The sequence below is a fragment of the Ovis canadensis genome, chromosome 12 (genome assembly GCF_042477335.2).
Source record: "Ovis canadensis isolate MfBH-ARS-UI-01 breed Bighorn chromosome 12, ARS-UI_OviCan_v2, whole genome shotgun sequence".
NCBI lineage: Eukaryota > Metazoa > Chordata > Mammalia > Artiodactyla > Bovidae > Ovis > Ovis canadensis.
Window position 1 is genome coordinate 61,825,849 of NC_091256.1, and position 22,944 is coordinate 61,848,792.

General features: G+C 57.1%; 3 protein-coding genes across 7 annotated transcripts; 2 read left to right on the forward strand and 1 right to left on the reverse strand.

Moving 5' to 3' along the window:
- Positions 1–1,020: 1,020 nt before the first annotated feature.
- Positions 1,021–3,907, reverse strand: B3GALT6 (beta-1,3-galactosyltransferase 6). The gene is made up of 2 exons (XM_069546018.1): positions 3,834–3,907; positions 1,021–3,514 (listed from the first exon to the last, which is right to left on the reverse strand). Exon 2 carries the CDS (start codon positions 2,942–2,944, stop codon positions 1,955–1,957), a length of 990 nt encoding a protein of 329 aa, XP_069402119.1. The 5' UTR covers positions 2,945–3,514; positions 3,834–3,907; the 3' UTR covers positions 1,021–1,954.
- Positions 3,075–16,149, forward strand: SDF4 (stromal cell derived factor 4). Of its 2 annotated transcripts, none has more exons than XM_069546013.1 (7): positions 3,075–3,239; positions 6,097–6,449; positions 8,384–8,520; positions 8,815–8,928; positions 14,341–14,499; positions 14,704–14,879; positions 15,611–16,149. In XM_069546013.1, exons 2-7 carry the CDS (start codon positions 6,145–6,147, stop codon positions 15,785–15,787), a joined length of 1,068 nt encoding a protein of 355 aa, XP_069402114.1. In that variant the 5' UTR covers positions 3,075–3,239; positions 6,097–6,144; the 3' UTR covers positions 15,788–16,149. The 2 variants fall into 2 exon arrangements, with proteins under 2 accessions (XP_069402114.1, XP_069402115.1); XM_069546014.1 differs by having other exon boundaries at positions 3,106–3,221.
- An 874-nt stretch (positions 16,150–17,023) lies between these two features.
- Positions 17,024–21,828, forward strand: TNFRSF4 (TNF receptor superfamily member 4). 4 transcript variants are annotated; one of them, XM_069546026.1, is made up of 7 exons: positions 17,024–19,173; positions 19,429–19,551; positions 19,968–20,075; positions 20,330–20,396; positions 20,964–21,160; positions 21,313–21,441; positions 21,534–21,828. In XM_069546026.1, the coding sequence occupies exons 1-7, from the start codon at positions 19,032–19,034 to the stop codon at positions 21,602–21,604; spliced, it is 837 nt and encodes a 278-aa protein (XP_069402127.1). In that variant the 5' UTR covers positions 17,024–19,031; the 3' UTR covers positions 21,605–21,828. The 4 variants fall into 4 exon arrangements, with proteins under 4 accessions (XP_069402127.1, XP_069402126.1, XP_069402128.1 ...); XM_069546025.1 differs by having other exon boundaries at positions 18,915–19,173; positions 19,426–19,551; XM_069546027.1 differs by lacking the exon at positions 19,968–20,075 and having other exon boundaries at positions 18,937–19,173; positions 19,426–19,551.
- Positions 21,829–22,944: the final 1,116 nt, after the last annotated feature.

Consider the following 22,944-nt stretch of genomic DNA (forward strand, 5'->3'; position numbering starts at 1 on the left):
CTGGCTGGAGGTGGTGAAGTGGGGGAAGGACCCCCACCCCATACAACAATGTCAGCATCTTGGGGTTGGCTGCATTGCCCCCTCCGCACATCTCCCTCCCAGGCTTCCAGCAAGGGGGCACAGACTTCCAGGGTTACAGCTCTTGAACCAGGGATCTTTGAATCTATTTTCATCATGTGCACACGAGACTGAGGGACGTTCCCAAGGCCAGAGCTTACTGGCTACTCCTGGTATATCCAGCAACACTGGGGTGAATCAGGGGCTGGCCAAGCTCACAGCAAAAAGAAAGCGTCACCAGAACCTGACCATGCTGGCACCCGATTGCAGAATCCCAGCCTTCAGAGCCATGAGACAGCCACCCACACTGTGTGCTGCCTGGGCCAAGACACCCTTAAAATCCACAGCCTGAGAATGGCAGCCAACAGGCGTGTGCCTTCTGTCCAGTCCCCAGTGCCCCAGAGTAGGTTGCAGGTAGGGGGCAACAGGGTCCGGTTACCAGACAGAAAATGCAGAATCCAGCCAGCTGGGGAGGGGCCTCCATTGCCACTTTATTTGACTTCGGCCATGACTATAGAGCTCACTCTCCATGTTTAAGGAGGAACAGAGCTGACTCATTGGAAAAGACCCTGATGCTGGGAAAGATTGAAGGCAGGAGAAGAAAGGGATGACAGAGGATGAGATGGTTGGATGGCATCGCCAACTCGATGGACATGGGTTTGAGCAAGCTTTGGGAGTTGGTGATGGACATGGAAGCCTGGCATGCAGCAGTCCACAGGGTCGCAAAGTCAGATACAACTGAGCAACTGCAAAACAACCTTCAGGTATATGCAAGGGGGCTGCGAACACCTGCTGCCCCCAAGGGGATGTACCCCAGCAGGGCTGTGTCAAGACTGACTTTGGGAAACTCTGTCAGTGCTTCCAGAAACACCTGTCCTGTGCAGCCACGAGGAAGGCTGAAAGAGAAGTGTTTTTAGAGAGAGGCAGTGGGGTCACCTTCCATGAAAACGGAAGAGAGAGAGATACTTTTGAATTCTTCCATGTTTCAACACTCGAGCAGCAATGGGTCTACAACTCAAGCTGGAAAAATAGATTAATCCATAAATTCCAAGTTCTGATAGAAAAGTCTTTTCTTAAATAACTTAAAACATACAGACACCCATACACTCCCAACTTAAAACTATTCAAAAGTTACAAAATTTATAAATAAATCACAGGCAAGCTCTGCCTTACACGTACCACGAATTCACTCCAGACACAGACCAAGATACCATGAAAGCTGATTCACACGCAACGGACTTAAATACTAGATGACACGTGACAGACGATACCAGCAGGAGATGCAAGCGATGACCTAACCGCACAAGGTGAAGTAACTTCGATAAAAACTGTCGGGTTGCATCACACCTTGAGTCTCCAAGTGCCAGGGCCCAGTTTATGCGATCTTGGCCCTTGGTGCAGGTGGACGGTCAGTACAGTGGCTTCAGGACATAACACTGTCCACTGCCCCAACAGGTTTGGGAATTTTTCTTTGGAGTCAGGTCCTCCAAGTCCTTCCAGCTCCACCCTCTGGCTCCTTGGCCCCAGCCTGGGAGAGGAAGGTAAGTGAATAAGCCCCATGGGGCTGCCTGATGAGGACGCCCTCATCTGATCATATACTTGAATCGAGAAACAGGACATTTCTGCCTGGACACGATGCTGGTTCCAGACCCAGAACAAGATGCTCTCGGGTGGGCATGGACTGGTTCCTGGGCTTAGGAGTCATCCACGCTGCGAGGCATTTGCTCGGAAGCCCGTTGTCACCAGATAAACCTGGTCCTCTCGAGGTCCAGCCTCATGCTAAGAACCATGCAGAAGCTGTCAGCTTTGCTAGAGGAAGGCCGACGGGAGGCCTTGCAGCACCGCCTTGCGCGGTTGAGACCCTGGCGTCCTGTGGGCACGCGGGCCGGCTCGGCCGTCAGGGGATGCCCTCTTTCCTCTGACAGCACTGTGAGGGCGGTGCCGACCAGTCATAGACATAGGACAGGCGCAGCTGCACCTCGCGCTTGCACAGGCGGCCCTCGTGCGTCAGCGTCCGGTGTTTCTCCAGCATGTCCTCCAGGCTCTGCTTGTGTGTCACCAGGTACTGGTTGTTGCAGCCACGGGACTTATACTCAGTGTCAAAGCGCGGGTCGTGCTCTCGCTGCACGTCCACTGGCGCCAGCCAGGCGCCCAACGACACGTCTTCGCTGTGCCAGGCACGCAGGTACTCGCGGCTGAGGCGCAGGTAGCGCACCAGGTCGGCAGAGAGAACGTAGCCGCCGCCAAGCGCGTAGGGTAGGTAGTAGTCGCACAGCTGCCAGGCGGCCTCACGCCAGCGGCCCCCGGGCCGGACACGGCCACGGCCCGAGAAGAAGCCCCAGTAGAGGCGGCGGCGGCGGGCAGGGTCACGGGCGCGCAGTTCGGCCAGTACCGCGTCCAGGCGTGCGAACGAGTCGTCGTCCGCCTTGAGCACGAACTCGAAGGCCACGTGCTCGTCTAGCCAGGCCAGCATGGCCAGCACCTTGGCGGTGAGGTTCTCGTACGCGTCACGCAGCCCAGGCAGCAGCAGCAGGTCGCCGTGCTGAGCCTGCTCCCGCTCCAGGGCACGCCGTTCCTCGTCGCCCAGGCCGCTGGTGCCCACGGCGAAGTGCGCCCACACGTCCCCGGGGCCGCCGCGCCGCGCCGCCAGCCACGTGCTGCGGACCACGCTACGCCTCTCGGCCGCCCGCGGCGCGCTGGCCACCAGCACGGCCAGGAAGGCGGCGGCGCGCGCCGGGCGGACGGGCGCCGGTGCTGCGGGGCCGGAGAGCGCGGAGTCGGGAGGCGCGGCACAGCGCGCCAGGTAGAGCAGCGCGACACCGCCCAGTGCCAGGCCGCCCAGGCCCAGCGCCGTCCGGTGCCGCCACGCGCGCCGCAGCAGCTTCATTGCTCGGGGAGCGCCGCGGACAGAGGCCGCGCGTGGGGCCGCACCGCGCCGCCGGGCTACGTGGATCCCCGCGCTCTTTTCATTGGCTGCCCCGGAGAGCTGTAAGGCCGCTTCCGCCCAGGGAAAAGATGGCTGCGCCGGCGTCGGCGTGGGGAGGTCGCGCCGCTCGCACCGCCCCCCACCCGACCCGCCTCTTCCCGGAAGAAAGATGGCTGCGGCCTAGACGGAGGCCCGTTGGAGGCGTAGCGGGCTCTCAGGCCGCGCTCGCGGATCCTGGGTGAGGGGAGGGAGGCCGGTGAGTGAGGGCCGCGGGGCGTGACAGCCCCCGCCCGGCCCCGGGGCGGCGGGAAGGGGGCGCGCAGGCCGACTGGGCCTCGGACGGCCCACAGCTACCGCCGACCGGGCCCCTCAGATGCTTGGGTCGGGGGGTCGGTGGAGCGAGGTCAGGGGTCGCGGCCCCGCCGTGCTGGGGGTGGGGAGCATCCGATCCGCCTGAAGCCTGGGACACCCGGCTCGGCCTGGGCCAGTCGTTGCCAACGCCGTGTGCGACTCCTGAGGCCGGGGACGGATCTGTTAAAAAACCGTTTGCGTTTTAACGACGATGGTCTTGCCTGTTTCACAGAGTGGACCCCAGGGGTATTCAGGAACCCAGGGTGGGTCCCCCAGTCTGTAGGGCAGCCCCTGCTCTGAAATCCCTTCACCTGGGGCGGGAGAGAAGTGAGCGACTGACTCCTGTGCTCAACAAGGTGCAAAACAGGGTGTTGTGAACCAAGAGGAGGACGTCTACCTAATCTCCTGATACCTATCTGGTCATTTACGCTTTGCGCAAAATATCAAGTAAATAACACCCCTTGTACGACCATCAAGACAAGTAAAGTCTGGGACTGACCGTTCTTTCCAGAAGTGAAGTCCAGTCGGTTTGGACAGGACACCTGTGTGTTTATGGCCATGAATCACGAGGGCGGTGTTAAGGTCAGGAGGAAGTTGTCTTGGTTTGCTCGGGAATTCCGGAAACGTACAGATGGTGGTGGAGTGGAAAAACCTGCTGCGTGGACAGTGCTCTCAGACGGGGACAAACCGGAGTTCCAGAAGACGTGGTCGAGGGGGCGGTGGCAGCACAGAGTGCACAGCTGGTGGGTTCTGCTGAGGAGGGTGCAGTTCCTCTCAAACATGGAAAGAGAGACGTAGGCTGCCCATCCGTGAGACAGGTTCCCCTCCAAGGAATGAGCCAGCTGAGCCAGGAGAGCAGGATCTTGTCCAGGGATAACATGAAACTGACAGACACGTCTTTAGTAAGTGGAGGTTCTTCTATCTGGCACAGAAAGAATTCAGTAATCCCCAGGGTGACAGGCGAGGAAAGAGTTTATAGTGTAAGACGTTTATGTGAGATACAAGCAGGTAGGCAAGGGGACTCTGCCCCGAGAATTAAGCTACTACATTTTTATAGCCAAAGGACAGTGGGGAGGGAGAGGAAGACCATCTTTTTCCTCGTTCTTGAGTAGACGCCACTCCTCCATCATCAGCTCCTCCTCCATGTTGGGCGGGGACCTCCTTGTTCCTAGCTGGTCAAACTGTCTTGTCCCTCCCTGTGTGGTTACGCTGTCCTGTCCCTGCATGGTCAAGCTGCCCTGTCCCCCGGGGTCACGCTACCCTGTCCCCACATATCAAACTGGGGCTGTCCTGGTGCAATGGGACTGAGTAAAAAGGTGGTAACTTAAATATGGCAAATCATCTCAGGTTTCAGTATAATGTGACCTTTTCCTTATATTTTTGTTTATAGTGAGCACAGAGGAGCTTGTCCTAGGAACCATTAACTTCTTGACTTTGCCAGGCAGGATGTGGGCCTTATTCCACCATTGTTTTATTGTTTTCGGGCATGTCTTGTGCTTCTGTTGCACGGTTTTGTTGCTGAGCAAGACTGCTTGGTTTTGTGGTTAGGCAGACCTGTTCTCTTGAGTGATCATTAACTTACAGGGGTCTCCCATACTTTTTCGTTTACTTATGATACCTTAGTGGGATTAACTATTTAATTACCTGCTTTATCTCTTTATTCTGTCCTCGTCAGAGTGACGTGCAGAGGTGTCCCCCTGCCAGGGGAGATGTTAGCCAGGAGCACATAGGACAGAAAAGAGGCATCAGAAAAGCAAGTGTCTGCCATGGGCCACGGGCTCTCCCTGGCCTCCGTCATGCTGAGGCCAGCACAGGGGTCTCCTTGATCTGGTGATGAGCACCGTGGTTCAGGAACCCTTTGTGCCTCAGCTTGGCTGCCAACGGCACCCTGGTTTGGGGAGCTTCCCTATGCTGCTCCCTTGCAGGCCTGCTGGAAGGGGCCTCTGAGGCACCTGGAAGGGCCAGAAGGTGTTTGCCTGGTGGACAGGCTCCAAGAGGAACACATTGAGGGGAATGGAGTCCTGCGGTGGGAGGGACCCTGGAGCAAGGACGTGTGTGTATTATGTGTGCGTATGAGCACATGTGGGTCTATGTGTGTAGGTATGTATATGTGTGCACATGTGTATATGGTCACAAGTGCACTTGTGCACGTCTCGTGCATGCACATGCTGTGTTTACGTGTGAACGTGTGTGTACATGGAGATGGCGAGTGGGAGGGGTGGCTCCCTGCCTGGTGGTTTGGGTTGTGTTGGCCCCAGGTGTCACAGAGCCTTGGGGCAGGAGCCTGAGGCTGAGGAGCTCTGGTGCCTTAGTTCTGGTCCCGGGGCTGGAGTGCTGAGCTGACATCTGCAGTGTGAGTTGTGACTCTGGGGTCAGCTTCTTTGCCAGCAAGTTGAGACTGAGTGTGCTGGGCACTGAGCTGTAGGCCCGAGGAGGGAGAGGGCTAGTGATGCAGAGTGTACCTCGGGGAGGGAGTAGGAACTGAAGAAAAGGGAAAACAGGACATCCAGTACGGGCCCTGAAAATTGAGGACTTGTATTTCATGTTACCAAGTAAGCACCTCTTTAGCCAAGCATTTGCTGGGACAGGCTCTGGATCCTCCTGTAAACTTTCAAGGGATAGTCGGGGCCCGGCTGCCTCAGGCTGTTGGCTGCGGGCAGCTGTGCTGGACGAGCCGCAGGGCCTCCTGCAGTGCCTGAGGTGGTAGGTGGCTGTGGTCACCACCTCCCCGCTTCCTCACCCACCCGCCTCTCTCTCTGCAGCTCCTGGCCACATTTGCAGCCTGTCCCGCATCGCAGACCCTGGCGGCCATGGCCTCCAGGCAGGCTCCCCTCTGTGGCCTGGCTCCTTGCTGCCTCTGGCTCCTGGGTGTTGTCCTTCTGATGAATGCGTCCGCCCGGCCTGCCAACCACTCATCTGCTCGAGAGAGAGCAGGTAATAGGGAGGAAAACGAGATCCTGCCTCCGGACCACCTGAACGGGGTGAAGCTGGAGATGGATGGGCACCTCAACAAAGATTTCCACCAGGAGGTCTTCCTGGGCAAGGACATGGATGACTTTGAGGAGGACGCAGAGCCTCGGAAGAGCCGGAGGAAGCTGATGGTTATCTTCTCCAAGTAGGTGTCACTGGGAGCTGTGGGGGGCATGGGAGTGGCTGGCCTCAGCCCCTCTGTTGGTCCTGCCCTGGTTTTGCACCAAGTCCCCGCTTGGTGCCATGTTGTGGAGGTGGAGCCCTAACACGTGTTCTTGGGAAGTTGGCAGCATTTCAACCATGGATGTGCAGCCCTGAGCTGCGCACTGTGCCCACCCAGGGGTGGGAGTGGGGTTCAGGTCATGGGGAACCCCCCAGGTTGTGGGGAAATGCAGAAACTAGCCTCCAAGGGACTGGATGTCCTGGGGCTGACCAGATGTGCTCCAGCCCCGTCCATCCACACTGTACATTTTTGTTATACATCCTGTGTCTGGCGGGGTTGTTTTGGGGCGAGGGGTGTCTAGCCTGCATTTACCTTCTTGCTGACTCCCCACACACCTGTCTCTCCCACGTGGGGCCCCATGTTTTTGCCATGTGTGAACTGCTGTTTCCTTGCCTGCCCCGCCCGGACCAGAGCAAACAAGAAGCCTCAGGACATAGTTTCGAGCAAGCAGAAGTAATGTTGCCGCAGCACTTCTTAAGCGAGGTTTTTATTTTGGGAGCAGTTTTAGATTTACAGAAAAGTTGCAAACCGAGGCACATTTGTGGAAACTAAAACACGGTAGCGCTCCGTTACTGTTCCCGGTACTCCAGGCTTCAGGTCACATGCTGCCCCAGGGTCCTCTTTCTGCCCTGGATCCCATCCAGGATCCTACATTTTCGTGGCCTTGACACCTACGAGGAGGACTCCTCAGGTGTTTGTAGCATGTTCCTGATTTGGGGTTTGTCTGCCGTGTTTTCTCCTAGTTGGACAGGGGTTGTGGGTTTTTGGAAAGAAGACCCCAGAAGTGAGGTGGCCCTCTTGTCACATCACATCATGGCACCTGATGTTTGCATGACATCATGGGGGCTGTATGCCTGGTCACATGGCTCAGGTGGTGTCTGCCAAGGAGAGTTGCAGTCTCTTTGGCAGTCTCTGGTCTCTTTGGCAGCCACTCAGGGAGAGGCAGCCCACCCTGCTGGGGGTGGGAGCTAAGCTCAGGGAAGACCCACCGTGTAGTCTGGAATTCCATGAGGAAGACGGACTTGTGGGTGTGTGTCTGCACTCTGGAGGGGACCCAGCTCTGTGCTGTTTGTCTGGCTACTTCCCTGTTCCAGCCTTGGCTGCTCATCCGTTCCATCCTTGGCCACCAGGACATCATCAACCCCCAGCTCCTTGTTTTAAGCACTTCCTCCCTTCCTCGCACTGCCAGCCACTCCAGCTTCACTTCCTCATGTAATGTTCCTGCCGCAGTTCTCCAAGGAGCGCTAGTTTATTTCATTGGAGAGTGAGATTTAGAGATGAAGAACCAGGCAGTGGGTGTGGGCATTGCTGCTGGGGTGTCATTGCTTGTAGTCCTCTCCATGGACTTGATAACATATCTGTGCATGCTAACCTGTGTGTACATTTGTGTGCACCAAGTCACACATGCGTGTGTGTTCTGACCCACATCCATGGGTGTGCATTAGCCATATACACACTCACATGTGCACATCTCTCAACACACCTGCATCTACAGCTGTTTCTTTGTCTTGCTGGCTGTATCTGTGTGTCAACTTGCCTTTCCCCTGGTGTCTGAAATCCAGTCCTGTTATTGGGGCTCACTGGGCTTGCGTCCCAAGTGTGTGGTCCGAAGAACTGGGTTGATGATGCGCCCCATCCTGTAGCAAGGTGGTCCCAAGACTGATGGTATAGGGCCAGGCACACTGCCCAGCGTGCTCCCTGATTCCCCCGTATCTACTCAGCTTTTCCTGTGTGCCCTTCGGGTGGGATGTGTTACTGTTGGTGGTGGTTTCATTCTTCCTGTGGAGCCCCTCTGGCCATCCTTCTGTCTGTCGGGGTCCTGGAGGCTTCGAATGACACAGCCTGTGGGCCCGCAGGGTGGATTTGAACACCGACAGGAGGATCAGCGCCAAGGAGATGCAGAAATGGATCATGCAGAAAACAGCTGAGCACTTCCAGGAGGCTGTTGCAGAGAGCAGGGCACACTTCCGAGCTGTGGACCCCGATGGTGACGGTATGGCCAGCCCATGACCTGACCCTGAGGGGCCTGAGGCTGCCAGCAGAGGACAGCTCATGGGCAGGAGTAGGGCTCCAGGATGAGGGAGGGTGGGGGGTGCCACTGGCTGTGCAGATGAGGATCTGCACGGCTGGGCTCAGGGATGAAACTTGAAGCTGGTGCTTTGCTGCTTCTGCCTCTATAGCTGCCCGTGGCACAAAGATTTTTGACCGATGGCTTAAAATAACTAAAATTCTCTTTTTAAAAAAGGTTCCTTGTTAAAGCTCCTAACAGGTTGGTCTGCTCTTTCAGGCCACGTATCTTGGGATGAGTACAAGGTGAAGTTTTTGGCAACCAAAGGCCACAATGAGAGAGAAGTTGCTGAAAAGATAAAGAATAAGTGGGACCTGAACATCGATGAGGAGAGTGAGTGCTTGGCTCCCACGGCTGGCGTAGCACCGAGACAGTTCAGGTGCTGGGCGGGGCATGGGTGAGACGTGGCCACAGCCTGTGTTCCTGCAGGCCCTTGAGACAGAGCCTCCAGGACCCTAAGGCACGTTGCAGGGGAGGCGCAGGGACAGACGGCAGCCTCTAGTGGCTTGAGCTCTGGGGAGGAGGTGGCAGATGGTACCAGAGCACTGGGAAGTGGGTCTCAGCTGGGACTGGTCCTCGACCCTGGATGAGGTCTGATCCTGAGAGTCAGTGAGGTTGTGGGGGCGCTTGCCGATGGTGCCTGGCGACCGTGCTACTGAGTGTGGCGACAGATGTAATTCTCCCCTTAGCTTTTCAGAGAAGTTCCTCTAAAAACCTGTCTCACTGATACACAATTTGATGCCTGTTAGCTGAGTTCTGAAGCATCACTGAAGTGTTGTTAGGACGTTTAGTGATTGCTGTCTTCAGCTCTGCCCTCCCATCCCTCCCTCGGGGTTTGTTCTCAGCCAGGTGTCGGGTTCGGCTCGATGGGCATTGTCAGAGCGTAGCATGCCATCTGTGGTCTCCCGTTCGGTCTTTCCTTGGCACGTCATCCCCACCGTTGTCATCAGTGTGTTGTCATCTCTTGATGGACTTGCTCCAGCTGTTCCTGAGGCATTCCCCGTTTGTCTCGTGCCCGCCTGGCCGTCGGGATTGAGTGCATCGTGGCCTCCTGCGGGTGCCCGTGGCCCTGCCTGCCTCTGCTTTGGGAGGGCCAGTGCTGCTGTATTCGGTATTTGTAGATGCACTGTGGGCACCACTGTTCTTTGTTGGGGTTGGCGTTTCTAGGACTGGACTCCCTTCTTTGCCACTGAGTTTGTGATCCATGCCTTCTTTCTGTTTGCACTTGCTCTTTTTTTTTTTTAAAGGTTTATTGTTATTATTTTAAAATACTTATTTGGCTGTGCTGGGTCTTGGTTGCAGCACATGGGGGTCTTTGATCTTTGCTGTGACTTGCAAGATCTTTTGTTGTAGCATCTGGGATCTGGTTCCCCCACCAGAGATCAATCCCAGGCCCCCTGCATTGGGAACACAGAGCTGTAGCCACTGGACCACGGAAGTTCCTCTTTAGCTTCTAATTCCCAGTTCCACTTGTTCTTGCTGGTGTGCAGGAAAGTGACTGGCTTCTCTGTGTCTGCCTTCTATCCTGCAGCCTTGCTATACTTGCTAGTGGTTCCAGGAGTTTCTTGTCTATTTTGGGGGGTTTTCTTCACAGGCAGTTGTAACATTGTTGAACAAAGATAGTGTATTTCCTCTTTGCCAATCATTGTCCCTTTTATTCCTTTTCTTGTCCTAATGCATCAGGACTTCCAGTACAATGTTGAAAAGCAGTGGTGAGAAGAACCATCCTTGCCTTAAATCTGATTTTAGTGGGAAAGCTTTGAGTTTCTCACCATCAATTATTAGTATGATCTTAGCTGTGGAGTTTTTGTGGATGTTCTTTATGAAGGTGATGAGTCCCCTCTGTTCCTAGTCTACTGAGAGTGTTCATGAATGGATTTTGTCAGATGCTTTTTGCATTGTCATTGTTGTTCAGTTGCTAAGTCGTGTCTGACTCTTTGCGACCCCATAGATTGGTGCACACCAGGCTTCCCTGTGCTTCACTATCTCCTGGAGCTTGCTTAAACTCATGTCCATAGAGTCCATGACGCCATCCAACCAACTCATTCTCTGTCACCCTCCTTCTCTTGCCCTCAGTCTTTCCCAGCATTAGGGTCTTTCCCAATGTGTCAGCTCTTTGCATCAAGTGGCCAAAGTATTGGAGCTTCAGCATCAGTCCTTCCAATGATTTTTGAGGGTTAATATCCTTTAGGATTGACTGGTTTGATCTGCTTGCTGTCCAAGGGACTGTCAAGAGTCTTCTCCAACACCATAATTCAAAAGCATCAATTCTTTGGCGCTCAGCCTTCTTTATGGTCCAATTCTCACATCCATACATGACTACTGGAAAAACCATAGCTTTGACTATACGGACCTTTGTTGGCAAAGTAATGTTTCTGCTTTTTAATATGCTGTCTAGGTTTGTCATAGTTTTTCTTCCACTTTTGTGGCTACAGTCACTGTCCACAGTGATTTTGGACTCCAGGAAAACAAAATCTGCCACTGTTTCCACTTTTTCCCCAGCTATTTGCCATGAAGTGATGGGACTAGATGCCAGGATCTTAGCTTTTTGAATGTTGACTTTTAAGCCAGTTTTTTCACTCTCCTCTTTCAACTCTTCCCAAGAGGCTCTTCAGTTCTTTTTTACTTTCTGCCCTTAGAGTGGTATCATCTGCATATCGGAGGTTGTTGATATTTCTTTTGGCAGTCTTGATTCCAGCTTGTGATTCATCCAGCCTGGCATTTCTCATGATATATCTTACATAGAAGTTAAATAAGCAGGGTGACAATATACAGCCTTGACATACCCAATTTGGAACCAGTCTGTTGTTCCATGTCTGGTTCTAACTGTTGGTTTTTGATATGTGTACAGATTTCTCAGCAGTTAGGTAAGGTGGTCTGGTATTCCCATCTTTATAAGAATTTTCCAGTTTATTGTGATCCACATAGTCAAAGGCTTTGGTGTAGTCAGTGAAGCAGAAGTAGATATATCTCTGGAATTCTTTTGCTTTTTCTATGATCCAGCAGCTGTTGGCAATTTGATCTCTGGTTCTTTTGCCTTTTTAAAATTTAGCTTGTACACCTGGAAGTTCTTGGTTCACATACTGTTGAAGCCTAGCTTGAAGGATTGCGAGCATTACATTGCTAGCATGTGAAATGAGTGTAACTGTGCAGTAGTTTGAGCATTCTTTGGCATTGCCCTTCATTGGGATTGGAATGAAAACTGACCTTTTCCAGTCCTGTGGCCACTGCTGAGTTTTCCAAATTTGCTGGCATCTATTGATAGGATCCAGAGAAGGCAATGGCATCCCACTCCAGTACTCTTGTCTAGAAAATCCCGTGGACAGAGGAGCCTGGTGGGCTGCAGTCCATGGGGTCGCTAAGAGTTGGACATGACTGAGTGAATTCACTTTCACTTTTCACTTTCATGCATTGGAGAAGGAAATGGCAACCCACTCCAGTGTTCTTGCTTGGAGAATCCCAGGGACGGGGGAGCCTGGTCTATGGGGTCGCACAGAGTCAGACACGACTGAAGTGACTTAGCAGCAGCAGCATTGATAGGATCTGAGAAGGCAATGGCAACCCACTCCAGTACTCTTGCCTGGAAAATCCCGTGGACGGAGGAGCCTGGTAGGCTGCAGTTCATGGGATCACTAAGAGTCGGACACGACTGAGTGACTTCACTTTCACTTTTCACTTTCCTGCATTGGAGAAGGAAATGGCAACCCACTCTAGTGTTCTTACCTGGAGAATCCCAGGGACGGGGGAGCCTGGTGGGCTGCCGTCTATGGGATCACACAGAGTCAGACACAACTGAAGCGACTTAGCAGCAGCAGCAGCATTGATAGGATCATGTGATTTTTCTTCATTAGCCTGTTGATGTGAATATCAATTGAGTTTCAGATGTTGAACCAACCTTGCCTATCTGGGATAAATCCAACTTGGATTGTAATCTTTGTGTACGTTGTGTGGTTTGATCTGCTAATATTTTGTTGAGTGTTTTGCATTTGTATTGATGTGAAATCTGGTCTGTAGATTTCTTTTCTTGTTGTGTGCTTTCTCCGTTTGTTGTTAGGACCTCATAGAGTGAATCAGAAGTGTTCCCTCTGCTCTCTTTCGGAAGAGGTTGTGGAGATTGATGTGGCCTCCTCCTCACATGTTTTGTAGAATTCACCTGTGAACTGCCCTTGAGGCTTGGTCTTTCCGAAGCATTTTATTATTTCATGGGCTACATGAAGTTTAGCTTTATTTTGTGAGCCAGTCTGTCTTTGTAAGACATGAGATAAGCTCATTACTGTTTCTGTTTCTTTTTTTCCCTTTCATCTTTCCCTCTGCTGATGTGGGGTTTAGAGACCTCGCTTTCCTTTTCTCAGCGGTCACATGACCCCACATGGCTGCCTGACAGGTGTGAAGAGGGTGCCCGGCTTTGCAGGTGTGCCCATGAGGGCTGCTTGTTGTGGGCAGGGGTTTGTATCTTATAGCTTTACTTTTTCTGTTCATATGGATGACACCCGTTTAACTTAACAGAGTACAAGTTGAGAGCGTTTCAGTCTGTTCCTGGGCGGAATAGATGCCCCCTTCCTGTGCAGGTGATGCCACCCAGGGTTTTGGTTCTGCTGTTTTTTTTAAACCTATTTTCTTCCTATTTTTATATGTTTCCATTTTGTGTTTCCATTGTTTTCCTGTGGTTCAGACAGTCCCCTGAAGGTATCCTTCAGAGGTGGACGGGGGCCTGGTTCTCCTGTTAGCATTGGAGATTTGGTGCTGGCTTCTCAGGCAGCTGCCAGTCATCTCTGTCTGGTTGTCTTCAGCGCCCTTTCCCTGAGGTGTGTGTGGGTCAGGATGTGTCCTTCCTGTATCTAGAGGTTGTGGAGTCTCTGTCTGCACAGCCCTCAGCTGACTCCTCTGTGCTTGTGCATCTGGGCGGGGGTGCGCAGATCTGGGGATCAGAAGTGAAGAGCAGTGTCAGGGTGCCCAGAGACCCTAGAGTGCATCGGGGGAGGGCTGGCTGGTGAGCCCCTGTGGGTACCCAAGGCCGCTGTCCCAGTGTACCCAGACAGGGTCCCCCAGGTCCCCGCTCCTGGCCACTGTGCTCCAGTCTCTGTCTCCTGCACGAGGACACCTGAGCTGAGGGCCCACCTGAATCCCAGTGGTCTCACCTTAAGACCTTTCACCAATTATATCGGCAAAGACCTTTCCAAATCAGGTCTCGTTTGCAGGCTTTGGGTGTACTGCGCTTGCTTTTCCCCCTCCCTCACTGGACACGCAGATCATTGCTGACCACTGGCCTCCAGGGTCCCCGCTCCCTGCATTGGGCCTTCTCATGGCAGGGGGAGTGAGTGTCACTTGGGGGACACATGACTCATCTCTGGAGACTGGGTTTTCCTTCAGAGCACTGCCCAGTGAACGGGAGGAAACAGGAAGGAATCAAGCTGTGCCTTGGTTCCTGCAGAGCTGGTGGCCTGCCGCAGTTTTTCCACTGCCCAGGAGCAAGTAGGGGTGGGGCTGCATTGGGGTGGAGGGGTCTGTGTCTGAAGGGGTCTATGTCTGGGTTGGGGGGCCTCTTTAGTTGAGAGTTTGTGTCTGCGTCTTGGGGGCCTGGGCATCTGTTCTCTGGGGGCTGAGTTCCCCTCTGAGGGCCGAGTCCTTGTCCCGGCACCTCTGTGTCCCGAGCTGCCCCCTTTTCTTGGGCTGTGCGTCTCAAAACTTTCCAGATGTCTGCAGTGGTCCTGTGTGCCTGGGTCCTCACGGACACACCTCTCTCAGCACAGGAAGTCCTGGAGAACCTCAAAGACCGCTGGTATCAGGCGGACAATCCGCCCCCGGACCTGCTGCTGACAGAGAGCGAGTTCCTATCGTTCCTGCACCCTGAGCACAGCCGCGGCATGCTGCAGTTCATGGTCAAGGAGATCATCCGGGACCTGGGTGAGGCCTGGCCGCGGAGGTCAGCCTGGGCTGGTCCTAGACTGGGTGGGTGGCTTGGGGGACTGTGTGCTCGCTGCTCTCAGTCACGCTGAGACCACACAGATTGAAAACCTGATGACAAAGCCCCATTGGCTGAGTTTCTCCCGAGTGGCCTTGGTGGTCCTGTGCCCACTGGATTCTGACATCTGCCCTCCTGTCCCACAGACCAGGATGGTGACAAGAAGCTCTCGCTGTCTGAGTTCATCTCTCTGCCCGTGGGCACCGTGGAGAACCAGCAGGGCCAGGATGTTGATGACGGCTGGGTACGGGACAGGAAGAGAGAGTTCGAGGAGCTGATTGACGCCAACCATGATGGGATCGTGACCATGGCAGAGCTGGAGGTGGGTGTGGGGCCATCCTGTGCTGGGAGGCAGAGTTGATCTGGCTGTGGCTGGGCACTGGTCAGGGGAACTGGAGCCTCCGAGCTGGGCCGTGCAGCCGATGTCATGGGCTCCCCTTCTTGGGCCCAGGTGTGCTGTCCCCCATGGGCAGTCTGGCCAGACTCTGGGGCGGGAGGGCTGTGCACAGGCTGGACCCACTGCCTGCCTGTCAGTGTCTTCCCTGGCGTCGTGTGTAGGTGCTGCATGGCCTTGTTTCCTCCCATGGCTGGATGAGTCATTGCATTTTATTCCAGAATCCCCTGACCCCTGCTCATAGCTGGCAGGATGTCTGGTTTGGGAACTCCTGCCTGTCAGCACTGCCATCCTGGCGGTTGGTGTGCATGTGCCCCGCTTCGGGGCCTCCCTTCACCCTGCCCTTCTGTGGCTGGACACCCTGATATGAGCAGGGAGGTGCCCACACAGGTGGAGGCTGCCTGGCCCTGAGCCACTTCCAGCCTGGTGCCCGCCTTCCAGAACAGGCCCACCTCCTGGCTCCACAGCTTCTGTCCTACCAGCCAATGGGTATTACAGACCAGCCTCCGCCTGCTGTAGCCAAGGCGTAGGTGCCCCATGAGTGCAGGGTGTCCTCGGGGGGGTCTTGGTTGCATAGCTGGGTGTGGCCTGAACCTGAGGAGATGCCCCTGGCCCGGAGGGGTTTGGGGTGCGTCGGGGCTGAGCCGCTGCCCTTGCAGGACTACATGGACCCCATGAATGAGTTCAGCGCCCTCAATGAGGCCAAGCAGATGATTGCTATCGCTGACGAGAACCAGAATCACTACCTGGAGCCCGAGGAGGTGCTCAAGTACAGTGAGTTCTTCACGGGCAGCAAGCTGGTGGACTACGCCCGCAGCGTGCATGAGGAGTTCTGAGCCGCCACCGCACCCCCGCCCCCTTCCTGCCCCCGCAGCACCCCGCGGGCTGCCCGCACCCTGATTCCAGTGTAATCGCTGCATCTCGCTTCTGAGAACTCAGAGCCCCACTGCCGGAGGCACTGACCACATCAGGGCGGTGGGCTCCCCCACCGTGGGAAACGACGAAGCTCCTGCCATTCCCTCGAAAACTGAAAGGTGAAACTTTGCTGGAAACCGGCAGCCAGTGGCCGGGGTGGGGCGGGGTGCTGGGTGGGGCTGTGAGAGCCACCGGCCCGTGGCCGTCAGTCTCTGAGGAGCATGAATATTGGTGACAGGAATCACATTAATTTACTTCAAAATATAGTTGCCTTTTTCTCTCAGCTTCATTGTTTTGGTGGGAAAAAAAACCACGTAGACGATTACTTGGGATGTTTGTGGCCAGGCGGCTTCCCCTTGAAGTTTTGCGGTGGGCGGTTTGGTTAGAACCCGGGGCTTCCTAGCGTTGACATTCACCTGTGATCGGGTGGGGCCTCAGCTGCCAATTTAAAGTCAGGAGCGAGAGTCCAGGCCTGGGTGAGGCCACCTGGGAGGGACCAGGAGAAAATGGGACTTTAGGACGGAGGGGGGCTCTGAGGATGAGCGCTCCCAGGGATGGGGGTAGAGAACTAGGGGCACTCACAGAGTTTGGAAAGCACAGGAGTCCTGGCCTGGGGCTCTCTGCCGGAGATGGGGAGGAGCAGTCCCGGGGGTTGTGGTGAGGCTTGGGAGTTGGGAGCCTGCAGTGGGGGAGATGAGGCGACAGGTCCTCTACTGGCTCCTTCCCAGGGTCTGCTGTGCCTGGTGCGTGGCTGGCATGTGAGGTGGAGGAGATAACACACTGGGGGTCAGATGACTGAGGGAGGGTCACCCACCAAGCTCGCTGCCTCCCAGCTGGCCCCTGCCGGGCACTGTCGGAGGCCTGAGTCCACGAGGCCTCAGTGGATGGCTCACCTGGCCAGATGGTGTACGTGGGCCTTGGCTGGGGTGGGGGCTCTGGCCGAGTGGGCATCGGGGCCAGCCTGAGCTGCCCACGTGACCTGCTTCCGAGCAGTGTGGGGAGGGGCTGCCCCAGAGGAGCAGGGCGCGGCGACAGAGCTGGTTTCCAGACAAACAAGAGGAAAGAATGTTTTCAGAACTGAGACAGAATGCGGGGCCATGGCGGTGGCTGAGGCTGAGCGTGTAGGCGGGCAGCCGCCAGCAGGTGTAACTTAGCTGGGACAGAGATATCAGTCAGCCAGGTCCATGGGCTGCCACATGTGGACCCTGTGTGCGGCAGGTGTTAGGGCTTCGGGCAGAGGGCGGGGTGGTCCTGTAAGGAGTAGGGTGCTGCCAGGCCCGGAGTTACTGCCATCTCAGAAGCTATAGTTCGTCTTAAAAATGTTTTTCTCACCTTCAGTGGAAGAGGTGTACGATACTTGCATGCACACGTGTGTATAACAGACTGCCTAGGTGCTCTACCCCTCCCATGTGGACCCTCCCTCTCTGGAGGGCTGGGGCAGGGACCTGCAGTGGCCCCTGCCTGCGGGCAGAGCCAACTGGTGGAATTTCCTGCAGGTGGGGAGGGAGCCCCACTTCTTACCTGTGCCCGTCACCACCAGGAGGAGGGGGATTTCCAGCCCCTGCGGGAGGCTCCCCGCCCGAAGCTTCAGGTTAACTGTAAGCAGAGAATCCTGTCTCTTGGTTCAGATTTTAAAGGCACCAAAGACACAGAACAGCCTCTGCCTTGGGGCACCAGGATGAGAGCTATGTGTGGGAGGAAGCATGTGCACATGTGTGCGCGCGTGCCCGTGCTTGTCTCCCCTCGCGCCCCACAGTGCCGGCATACCAGCCGTCCTTCTGTCCCAGGGGCCCCCGGGGCTTGTCTTTCCTGTCTCCCCCAAACCCGGGTGGCTGTGGGGTCAGGAAGAGCCTGGCACGGCCTCCAGAGTGTTGGGAGAGGCAGCGCTTGTCCAGCCAGGGGGCAGAGCAGAGGGGCTGTCCTCATGGGCCACCCCTTCTAGACACAAGCCCAGGGCTTCACGAGGGCAGCACACACACGTCCAGGCACGTGGGGCTAGCACCACACATGCGTGCCACACATGTGGCTGACACATGCTCCCAGGCACACATCACACCCAGGACACCTGGGTGCTTGACCAGCAGTGCATGTTGGGTCTGCGTGGGTGGCTTATCCTCTTCCAGTCCTGGAGGCTGGACATCGGAGACCCAGATGTGGGCATGGCCAGTGTTGCTGTGTAGACAGCTGTTTTCTCTGGGTCCTCATGTGGTCAGCTTCTGTGCATGTCTGTGCCCTGACCTCCTCTTATGTGGGCACAAGCCACACGGGATCAGGCCCACCTGTGACCCCACCCCGCCATCATTGCCCCCTAAGAGGTCCCTTCTTCCAGCATAGCCGCATGAGGGTCGGGCTTCCATGTGTGGGTCGTGGCTGTAATGTGAATTCAGCCCCTGGCGCCTCCTGCTGTGCTCAGGGACATGCAGCTGCTTTCTCACACCTGCACATGCCTGCATACACTTGCCTAGGCTGGCACTCACTGTGGGCACTGGTCAGGAGGTGCCCAATCCACCAGAACTGCTGGCATTGGTCTGGGCTACTTTTGGACACTTGGGCCAGTGACCGTGCTCCGGAGCCCCCAGTACCACCTCCCCTCCCCCATAGTGGATGCCTGACTCTGTGTGCTGCCCTAGCTCACCCAGTGACTCTGGGCACCCTTTGGCGGAGTGGAGGGGAGGATTGGCATCAGTGCAGCTCCCCCATTTCTCCTGAGGGTTCAGCCCTGCAGAGAGAGTGGGAGTCTAGAAGCAGCGAGCCAGGTGAAGGTGTCCCAAGACCATTCTGGTTGGGGCAGCCAAGATGCCTGGCCGAAGGGGCTCCGGCTCTACTTCAGTGTGAGACAGGAGTGGGAGTGTCCTGTGGTGGGTGCAGACCAGCTGGGCTGGAGATCTGGCCTGGCCCTAGTAGGGCTGGGGGAACTGCGGGTCCCCCCTCGGGCCCTGGGTCTGCCGGCTGGGCTGAGCTGAGGCCTGTGGGCCCCGGGCCAGAAGAGAAGGCTGGGAGTAGGCTTCCCAGACTAGCTGCCTTCCAGCACTTCCTGGGGCCCTCCTAGTCCCCTCCTGGTCCCCTCCTCCTGCCCTCCCCACCCCTCCCCCGCAGCCCTTATAGCCACATCCTGCAAGGAAAAACCCCAGACTCCCAGAGCCTCGGAGCTGAGAGGAGCTGAGAATGTGCGTGGGGACCCAGCCGCCCAGGGCGCCGGGCTCAGCCCTCCTGCTCCTTGGGCTCGTGCTGAGTGCTGCGGCCCAGCCCCACTGTACTGGGGACACCTACCCCAGTGGCAACAGGTGCTGCAAAGAGTGCCAGCCAGGTGAGTGGCCTGGACATGGAGTGAGGGAGGGGTGCCTGCAGGGACCTAGGACCAGGAGACAGGGTCGGAGGACACGGATAGGGCGGCAGGGACCTGCAGATGGGGTCACGCGCTGCAGGTGTCATGAGGCAAGTGGAGTTGGGTTAGTGGGTGATCTGGAGCCACGCCTGGGATGACGGGCCAGCCAGAGGTCGGGTGGGGCTCCTGGGGGAGCACCAGGCTGTGCAGGGCTCTGACCCCGGCCTCCCTCAGCAGGTTATGGGATGGAAAGCCGCTGTATCCACAACAGGGACACAGTGTGCAGCCCGTGTAAGCCCGGCTACTACAACGAGGCCGTCAACTATGAGCCCTGCAAGCCCTGCACCCAGTGCAGCCAGAGTGAGCACCACGGGTGCCCGGCACCCACGTCAAGACTCGACCGTGGCGGGGGCCTGCCCTGCCCCCCGGGGCTCCATAGCCAGCTGAAACGACCCACAGGGCACCTCCCCTTCCTAGGGGCCCAGGACCACGTGGCTTTTGCGGGGGGGGGGGGGGGGGTAAGACCCAGAGTCAAGGGCTGCAGAGGGTCCTGAGCAGACTGGAGGGTGTTAGAAGGGTGGTCAGAGCTGCCACGGGTGACCCTTGGGGCCGTGTGACCAGGAGGGATGTGGCGTGCGTGGTGAGAGAGAACCAGAAGCTGCCCAGCTGTGAGGGGCTGCTGGTCGGGAAGGTGGCTGTGGACCCTTGACCCCCATCCTCAGCCTGCTCTGCAGCTCTGGCCTCCCCACTGACCACCCACCCCACCCAACCCCCAGGAAGTGGGAGTGAACCCAAGCAGAGATGCACACCCACCAGAGACACGGTCTGTGGCTGCAGGCCGGGCAGCCAGCCCCAGGACAGCTACGGCTACAAACGTGGAGTTGGTGAGGGGGCCTTGGGAGCTATGTGGAAGGAGCATGTCCCTCACACGCTGTCACTGCTCCTCCCAGAGCCCCCACCCCAGCCCCAGCTGAATGCCCCTTCCCCAGCAGATCACACTAAGATGGGGGTGGGGGTCTCCCAGGTCAGGGCCCATGGGTGGCATGCACATGGGGAGGGGCTCTCGGAGACCCTGGGGAATGAGTCTCTGGGCACCCCAGGGGTGGCAGATGGGCAGAGCCTGCTGACTCTGTTGCAGACTGTGCCCCGTGCCCACCAGGACATTTCTCCCCGGGCAATGACCAGGCCTGCCAGCCCTGGACCAAGTGAGTGTCCCTGTGGCCGGAGGGCTTGGGTGGCCTGGAGTCTGGGAGCCAGGGGTCAGTTCTGGGAGTAGGAAGCTGCTGGTTGGGAGCTTCTGGGCCTGAATCCCTGTAACCCTTGCCCCACCCCACTCTGTGATGGTCCGTGCCCCGACCATAACCCCTGCTCAGCCCTGGCCCAGCCTCCCACTGGCCTTCCTGCTGGGTCAGAGTAGGGAGCCTGTGAGACCCCAGCCCAGGCCCTGGGAGTGTGAGAGCCTCACTCACTTACAGCGGAAAGGTTCCTGTCCTTGTCGGGGTGAGCCAGAGCAAGCAGGAAGAGAGTAGACGGGGGTTTGGGAGAGGAAAGTGCAGGTGGGAGCAGGCTAAGCGCAGGAGGGCCCGGCAGAGTTGCGGCCCCTCTCCTCGCCACCTTGGCCTGGACTCTGATGCTGCCTGAGTGACCCCTGCCAGTGTGGACCCCTGTTGCTTCCCACATCTCCCTGGTACTGCCCCAGTTCTGGGCCCATCCCACTGATAGGGGAGGAGAAGGGGGACTCTGGCCTGATCAACACCCTTGCCTGCCCTCAGCTGCACCTTGTTAGGAAAGCGAACATTGCGGGCGGCCAATAGCAGCTCGGACGCCATCTGTGAGGACAGGAGCCCCCCGGCCACACCACCGTGGGAGACCCAAGGCCCTCCAGTCCAGTCCACTACTGCCAAGCCCACCACCTCCTGGTCTAAGGCCTCACAGGGGTCCTCCATGCCCCACACAGAGCCCCCCAAGGGTAAGGGGACCTGGCCTTGCCCCAGCCCAAAAGGGGAGTGGAATGGGTGGGGAGGACAGGAGTAGAGACTCCCTCTGGGCTCGGTGGGGCCCTCCCTATTGTGGGTCCCTTCCCCTGGCAGACCCCACCCAGCAGGCCCTGCCTCCTTGCAGCCCCTGAGCTGTCCGCTGTCCTGGGCCTCGGCTTGGGCCTGGGCCTCCTTGCCCCTGTGGCTGCCATGCTGGCCCTGCTCCTCCACCACAGGGCCTGGAGGCTGCTGACCAACACCCCCAAACCCCCAGGTGAGTGCTTGTGGCGGGCCCCAGACCAGATGGCCTCCCAAGGTGCAGGACCCCTGTCCACCTCTCACCTCTTGCCCATACCTCCTCCCCAGGGGGAAACAGCTTCCGGACCCCTATCCAAGAGGAGCACACTGATGCCAACTCCAGCCTGGCCAAGATCTGAACAACGTCTGCTGGGGTGGGAGCCGGTGACCCCTCCCCAGGATGGGGCCCCCGAGGGGCAGGGGGCCCCCCAGGTGCAGGTTGCCCCCCTGTCACCCCTGTGTGTGGCACCCTGACCCCTGCCCTGTGCCGTTTTAGGTGCTCCTGGGCTGGCCCTGGGCTCTGATACGTATGCTGTGCATACTCCCCGCCCAGGGTGGGCCCCCAATAAACGACGTTGGCAGATGTGGGCCTCTGACTGGGCTGCCTAGGGCTGGGGGGTGGGCAGGGGCTCCCCTGGATCCCTCACAGATCCCAGGGCTGCTGTCCTGTTCCCTGGGCACATCCCACCACCTGTAGGGGGTGGGGGAGCCAAAATAAGTGCCCTGGGGAGTCAGTGCTGCACCTGTCAGCCACATGAGACCCTGACCTGGGGACCTTCCCTGGGCCACTTGGGAGGGGCTGGCAGGGGCTGGCCCCAAAGGTCATCCAGGACCACTCCTTGGGTTGCTGGGGCTCCTCCCAGGAGAGGGCACAAGTGTCTGTTTCTTCTCAAACCCCATGCCCTGCTAGACCCAAGTGTATGGTGACCCTATGACCCCCATGACACCTGCAGGGCCCCCGAGTCCCCTGAGACCAGATCCATGCCCTCGGGGAAACTGGGTGCTTCTGACAGGGCTGATCCTTCATCCACCCTGGGCGGGAACAGAACGGGCACCGTTATGCGAAAAGGTTCCTAGGTGGGAAACTTGTGTCCATGGACAGCAGAATGGGCTGTAAAAGCCCGCATGGTCAGACCATCCTGCTGGTCAGCACTGGGGGCGGCCCTGGCTTGGGCAGAGGTGTGGACTTGGGGTGAGTGGCCAAGGGCTCACTCGAGGTGTGCAGGTTAAATAGCTCAGGGAGCCCAGGTCAGTGTGGAAATGCTCTGCAGCCAATAGACATTTGCGCCCCGGGTGTTCAGGCAGATTGCAGAGCTACACTGAACCGAAATAAAAGACTCCCAAGCTGCTGTTGGGGGGGTGGGGTGGAGCAGAGAAAATCCGGGCAAAAGCCCGAGGCCTCACCTGGTGCACTTGGCAAATGAGCTCCTGGCTTGCTCTCACACCTTTCCCGCCTGGTGGCCAGGACCCAGGCATCGCTGCACCAAGAGGGACCTCCAGCAGCTGAAGATCCTCCTGCCACATGTGTCAGGCTGCCTTCCTGCCCCCTGCCCCAAGTTTCTTGGGCTGGCTTTCTCCCCAGACCTGTCCTGGAGGCCCATCCATCTCTCCTCAAACCTCTGACCTCTGGTGGCCTCTTGGGGAAAAGGAACAATGGGACCATCATATGTTCTTGGAAGGCTCTCAAGATGCAGCAGTG

What these genes read in the sequence shown, in the direction of transcription:
- SDF4 (XM_069546013.1), top strand. Translation starts at nt 6,145, where the DNA reads ATGGCCTCCAGGCAGGCTCCCCTCTGTGGCCTGGCTCCTTGCTGCCTC. An exon ending in CTGATGGTTATCTTCTCCAA is followed by an intron (nt 6,450 to 8,383) that starts GTAGGTGTCACT and finishes GTGGGCCCGCAG; the next exon opens with GGTGGATTTGAACACCGACA. An exon ending in TGTGGACCCCGATGGTGACG is followed by an intron (nt 8,521 to 8,814) that starts GTATGGCCAGCC and finishes CTGCTCTTTCAG; the next exon opens with GCCACGTATCTTGGGATGAG.
- B3GALT6 (XM_069546018.1), bottom strand. Translation starts at nt 2,944, where the DNA reads ATGAAGCTGCTGCGGCGCGCGTGGCGGCACCGGACGGCGCTGGGCCTG.
- TNFRSF4 (XM_069546025.1), top strand. Translation starts at nt 19,032, where the DNA reads ATGTGCGTGGGGACCCAGCCGCCCAGGGCGCCGGGCTCAGCCCTCCTG. An exon ending in GCCTGCCAGCCCTGGACCAA is followed by an intron (nt 20,397 to 20,963) that starts GTGAGTGTCCCT and finishes GCCTGCCCTCAG; the next exon opens with CTGCACCTTGTTAGGAAAGC. An exon ending in CAACACCCCCAAACCCCCAG is followed by an intron (nt 21,442 to 21,533) that starts GTGAGTGCTTGT and finishes CCTCCTCCCCAG; the next exon opens with GGGGAAACAGCTTCCGGACC.